The following is a 6,000-nucleotide window of genomic DNA, read 5'->3' as shown; positions in this document are numbered from 1 at the left end:
TCTTGTGTGTTGTTATTAATCAGTTTTACATACATATTCATACACGGCCACATTCCGACATGGGGAGAAGGGGGACGTTAGAGATGGGTATGGAAGTGTTTGCTGACGCTGTGCAAATCATATTCGTTCGGGCGCAAGCTAAAATGGGAAATAATCCATGCGTTATGAGCAAAATATTGGGTTTTACCAGTCCGGGGTTTTATATGTGTGTGGGTGGTTTTTTTTCCATTTCCCTTCCCCTCCTCCCATCCCTTTTTTTGCTAATATTTTCCTCCACCCATTCGTTTGGTCTTCGTTCCCGTTTTTGTTTTCCAGCGGGGAATCGTTGTGGTTGTGCTTCCGTTGTGCAGCGGGATGCAACTGCACCAGGTATGCACCAGTAGTGCACACGTTCACTTTCATGTTTGTCATTATTTTAAATTGATTTACGGGGATAGGTCCTTGTTGATATAATTACGGCATAATTGAAGAACACACGTGCTACGATCGAACGAGTGAACTTTCGGTTCGGTGAAGCGTTTATCCCGCTTTTTTAAATTGCTGATTCAAAAGCTGACTGCCCCCGCGCCGGTGTAAAGAAGAAGCAGCAGGAAGCGCTAAAAAATACAGATTAAACAAAAAACAAGAGAGAGACACCCACACACATTGCTCCCTCGATTCCATTACCAACACTTTTTTTTGTTTATTAATTTCTTTCACAAAAACCACCCCCGTTTGATGTGCTTTTGATTTATAGCGTGCATTATTATCACAATCTCAATGCGGCTCGTTGCAGTTGCGTGAAAGATGTGTGCATTTTAAATGCATCTAATCATGTTTCGCATTCGATTAAATTGCATCGATCGCATGTAATACGTGTGAACGAAATGGGGGAAAAATGAAAACAAAACAAAAAAGGTGGCAAATGTATTTGAATTGCATACCGACAGGCGTATTAAACATTCTACCACGTGTAAATAAAACATTTTACGGGAGCGTATTTTTTTTGTTTTTTTTCATAATGGTACATTTTTTTATACCTTTATTCAATGTTGTTTTTTTCTTTGTTGCGTGATTCTGTGTGCTTCAATCGTATCGCTTGTTTCAATTGTTAATCATGTTAGTTTTCTGTTTTCGCCTGTTTCTATTTTTTATTCCATCCCTCTTCTATAGTATTCTAACTTCTTTACAAACAGATTTGTCTCGTACATTAGCTTTTCTATACAAATTCGTTACTTTCTTCATCCGTTTTCTTGCCCTTACATCGCCACATTGGCTACCACTTCCCCGTATTCGAACCTAACATTCTCTTTCAATACTTTATATATTTTTTTTGGTTTTTGCTTGTTAAGAATCAGAAGTAACAGATTGTACGCCAGCAGAACAAACGATCGTACGCAACGTACGCTAAGCTTTAGGATAGCGGGAATGTTTAGGTTAAAGGTTAAAGGTTTGAAAGCGTCCGGCAATGCATTTCCTATTTTTAATAGTTTCTTTTCTGTTTACTTTTTCTTACATTTGATTCTTTTATTTATTTTTTTGCTACTTAATCAATAATTTTAGGATGGAGTGTTTGGTGCGAAACTGAAATACGACCGGATCGTGTAGCAACCAGATCAAGCAGATGATCGTGTCCTCATGGTTTGAGCTTGCTTTTCCTTTTTCAATTTGCTAACGTTTTGAGTATATCATCGTTTTCAATCTTTACTTTCCTTTCGTGTTTTTATATATTTTTTTTGGGGAAGAAATTTCTAATAAAGGCAGTATTATGAGGAATAATCAATTAATAACAGTAGGTTAATAGGACGCCCTTCTTTCTTATTAGTTACTATACCTCTCTCTCTCTTTTAAATTAAAACAAAACACAACAAATACAACGGTTTACATTGACCGCAAGCGGAGAAAAACGAGAGCTGTTTTTGTGTGTTCCTGGTCATGGCACCAGTTGTATTCGCTTCCACAACAAAACAGGGAAACATTTTTATTTTTTGCCTCGGTTTGTAGTAAAACAAGTTTCGCACCAATGCCATACACGTATGCGTTTTTTTTCTGTTGCCCTTTCTGGTACATTCCGTAGCACAATGTGGCGCTTTGTGTAGTTTTGTTGCGTTGCTTGTTCTCGTTCGCTTTCTGTTTTTTGTGTTTTTTTTACCATTCACTAAACTAAATTCACTGGTTTGAGCGCTGGTTTCCTCCTTTCTTTTTTGTTGATAGAATGCATTTTAATCTTCCCGTTTAGCCGCACTTTCCACTCAATTTACAGCGCTTTTCCAAGCTTGACGATTAGCTCCGTTCCGCTAGGCTGGATATGGAAGCCGAATACATTTACCTGCCTATTAGCTCGTGCTGCTGTTTATGTAGATGTTAATGTAGCATCTGCCGGGCACACACACACGGCCTGTTTATCATCCTCGCCAACGAGATCGTGCCGGGTACCGATCGGGTACCGATCGACATCGCTGTGGGTGGCGATTAAATAAACGTTCCGAGCCACTGGCTCGGGTACAGCTGCATCAGACGCGCATTTACAACCGCAAGCACCGTCACGATGGTGAGTGTGACCATATTTGATGAACTCCACCACACTAAACCCGCCCGGGTGGCGCTTGAGCTGAAGTAATCCCGGCATTTGCCACTTTCCGGCGTGTAATCGACGCAGTGCATCTGTTTCCGGTTCACGGGATGGGTGAGTTTTGTTGACCGCAAGAAGGATTGTACGGGACAAAAGCGAACGAGAGAGAGAGGGAGAGAGAGAGAGAGAGAGAGAGAGAGAGAAGAAACAAAAAAATCAATAGTGTTAGGAGTGATAAACTGGGCTTTCGATGGTGAAAAGCTTCATGAAGAAGAATCGGAAACAAGAAGCGAATAACATGGTGAGTTGACCAAAAATTTTTTGGGGAATTTCATCCATTTTCCTTCCCCCTTCCAACTTGGGGCACTATATGGAGAGAACAATACACACCAGTGCATCGAAACGGTGCATGTTTATTCTTGGTTGCCACCCGTTTGGGAAACTACATTCGACAAAAACCGTGGAACAGTTTTCATTGTCACCTAGTAAATGGGGGCAGCATAAATCATGGCCTACACTTCCTTTCTTCGCGTACACTACCACTGGCTTTCGCCGGGGAAATGCAGCCAGAAAGAGAAAGAGAAAGACGAAGCTTGTTGTAGTTTTGGAAACGGGTGCTTTCCCCGATGCAATATGCATGAACTGACCAGCCAAGGCACTATTTATGTTCCGAACCTGAAAAAGCGGATGCAACTAGATAGGATCCAAAATAGCGAAACCCTGACCTGGGCATTTAAAACAGGACCCTACCATTACAATGGGTACTCCAATGTGCTACTCCTGCTACCTGCCGATCGAAGGTTAAACGTTTGAATTGAGTGTGTTATTTTCACGCACAACACAGTCCTGTGTTTGGGTGGTGAAATAGGACCACCGACAAGGGGTACGGTTGGGCGGATATGTTTTATTCATCACAACGCCATTTTCCTGTACCAGTGAAGGGATACTGAATGGAGGTGTTGACGAGACGTTTTGTGATGAGTATTGTGTTGTAAAAAGTTGTTCACCACGCTATTTCGCTCGTCAATGTGAACCCGGGAGGGAAAGCGAAAAGATCCGACCAGCTTAAATGATTTGCTTGCGGATCGTGTTTGTGGTAACCTGTTTGGAGGTAATTTAGGATACAAATTGGTTTAATTGGTGCACTATGAAATGTGTGCAAGGTACAGAGGAGGAGGGGGGGGGGGGGGGGGGATTTAGAAACTTGTTTATTGCTGTGCTGGGCTGGGTAATTATATTTTGTTACTTGAATTGACATCGTTCCATTTGAGAAGGATGATGATGGTTATGGAAAATTTTAAAATACCGCTCGACAAGTAGTAATTTAATTTGCTTCTTTACATTATTAAGCTTTCCATTATAAAAATAAAATTAAAAAAAAAATAGATTCATCATTCGATGGAGACGCCCAGTACCTGACGCTGAGTATCTGATAGAGATGAGAATAACAACTGTTTTTAGTGAATAACTCAGAGTAAATGAGTCGTTCTTAGGAGTCAACTCATTTAACGACTCATTTCGGAATCATAAAAAAACCAGACATAAATCTCCTAAGGACTTAGCTTTTTTTGGGAAATTTAACCAAATTTTCTAAATCGATTTATTTTAATGCTAATTGGTTGAAATAAGTTTCTTTTCTCTCAAATAATGCTTTAAATAAAAATTGCTATAAATTTTCCAATTTTCTAAGCAGAGGTGGAAGTGAAAAACGAGTCACTAAAACTCCTCGTTCAAAGGAACTTAAACGAAACTCGTTCAATACAACGTTTCAACTCACTCTCTCACTCTTACTCACTTTGCACATCTCTAGTACCTGAGTACCAAAATCAATTATAAATTAAATAAATTGCGAATAAAATTTTCAGATTCATCTTCCGATTGAATTTTTCTCTATTGGGCATGAAAATATTAATTAAAACCGTAGCTGAACGCTTCGACACCAAAAGGTTAATTGCTTGATGGCTTTTGATGGCTGATCAAAGATTACGAAATATCCATCACCTTACCTTACCGGCAAAAGGCAAAAGCATGCCCGATTGCGTTTAACATCGCTACAATGTCTTTGTTAATGGAACAATTACCAGTCCCTAATTAGCTCCCACTTTGTCACATCATTGTCTATCCGAGAGCGTAGTTGAACCGTAAAACGGACCGAAAGGACCAACCGAACGATTGATGTTTGTTCTTCGAAACACACACACAAACATCCACACAACCACAAACAGAGACATCAATAAACAAAACTCGTACATCCCAAGAAAGAGGACACTTCTGCACGGTGTACGAAATGCCGTCGACACACCATTTCAAAGTCAACATCGAAAAGCTAGGCCCAGTAGCGAATCTTACGGGTTGTCCGCTTCTTACAGTGCGATTCTTCCGGTTGAGCACACACCCATACTTACCCGCATCAGCGTGTTGGACATCTTGTCGAGGAATTTGCGCGTGAAAAGCGCCGTCTCGTCACCGCAGGCATGCCGTACCGTAAACTCCGAGCACTGCATATACTTCTGGAAGGCACTGTGGATGGATGAAGCAGAATGAAGATGAGAAGAACGGTTAGTAAGCGAATGAACAGGGGTTGTTCTGCACGATAGGATTCGAACGACTTAGCGCTGCCGTCTTAGGCTTTAAGAAAGGAAGATAAATACACTCCACACATACACCAGGGGGGGGGGGAGTGGACGAGGGTAGCAGACCTTGTGCCGCTAGTGTAGCGTGTAATCGGTGTGAAATTGACGGGAAATGCATTCGATGCAATTGACGGGAAAGTGGCGATACTGTACGGACTGACTCTAGCGTAAGATGTCAAACAGAATGGCACAGAATGGAAGGAAAAGACCTAGGCTGATAAGATGTTAAGAAGCTCATCTTCGTGATGATGTCACTGGTTACATTTATGAGCGCTTGTAGTGACATCAAATGAGGGTTCCTAACCGTGGTTTAATGTGTGATAAATTTCTTGAGCATATCTTTAAGCTTAGGCGATATTTGCATTAAACGCCCAAAGGTATGCAATTCATAGTCATATTTTTCTTATTTAAAAGGTTCAATGGTTTTTATTCAGTTCACTTGTGTTAATCTTATTCATTTTTTTCCTAATCTGTATTTAAGTAATTTAAAAGGGGAATAACACACACATATCAGTTAAACTGATCAAGAACCGGATTATCGATCCGCTGGTCATTTGATGAGTTTCCAATTCCATGTTCCAGTCCGACGTAATGGCACACTAAATACGTCCAAGGGACAATGAAATGAAACAACGTTCTGTTAGCTGATCAGTTTTACCCCCGGAATACTTTCCGAGGGGTAAGTGTAAATGAAACGTCGTTTACGGGTCATGACACTTAGGCTAACCACAACGAAGAACCACGAAAACAAAAAAAACCTAATTTGTTGTCCATTTTCGTCCAGTCCGTCCACTAGCTAACTGACTGACATCATCT

At 40.7% G+C, this 6,000-nt stretch overlaps 1 protein-coding gene across 1 annotated transcript in view; it reads right to left on the bottom strand.

The window, feature by feature from the left end:
- Positions 1–1,146: 1,146 nt before the first annotated feature.
- The window catches only part of LOC125771642 (uncharacterized), a 45,855-nt gene continuing 41,001 nt past the window's right edge, over positions 1,147–6,000 (bottom strand). Inside the window, exons 6-7 of the mRNA XM_049442460.1 lie at positions 4,957–5,071; positions 1,147–2,643 (exon numbers count right to left, since the gene is read on the bottom strand). Coding sequence (XP_049298417.1) covers positions 2,452–2,643; positions 4,957–5,071 — 307 coding nt within the window. The 3' untranslated portion in view covers positions 1,147–2,451. The remainder of the gene's footprint in view (positions 2,644–4,956; positions 5,072–6,000) is intronic.

This window comes from Anopheles funestus, chromosome 3RL (genome assembly GCF_943734845.2).
Source record: "Anopheles funestus chromosome 3RL, idAnoFuneDA-416_04, whole genome shotgun sequence".
NCBI classification, from domain to species: domain Eukaryota; kingdom Metazoa; phylum Arthropoda; class Insecta; order Diptera; family Culicidae; genus Anopheles; species Anopheles funestus.
Note: the sequence above shows the minus strand (reverse complement) of the source record. Positions and strands in the feature narration are given on the sequence as shown.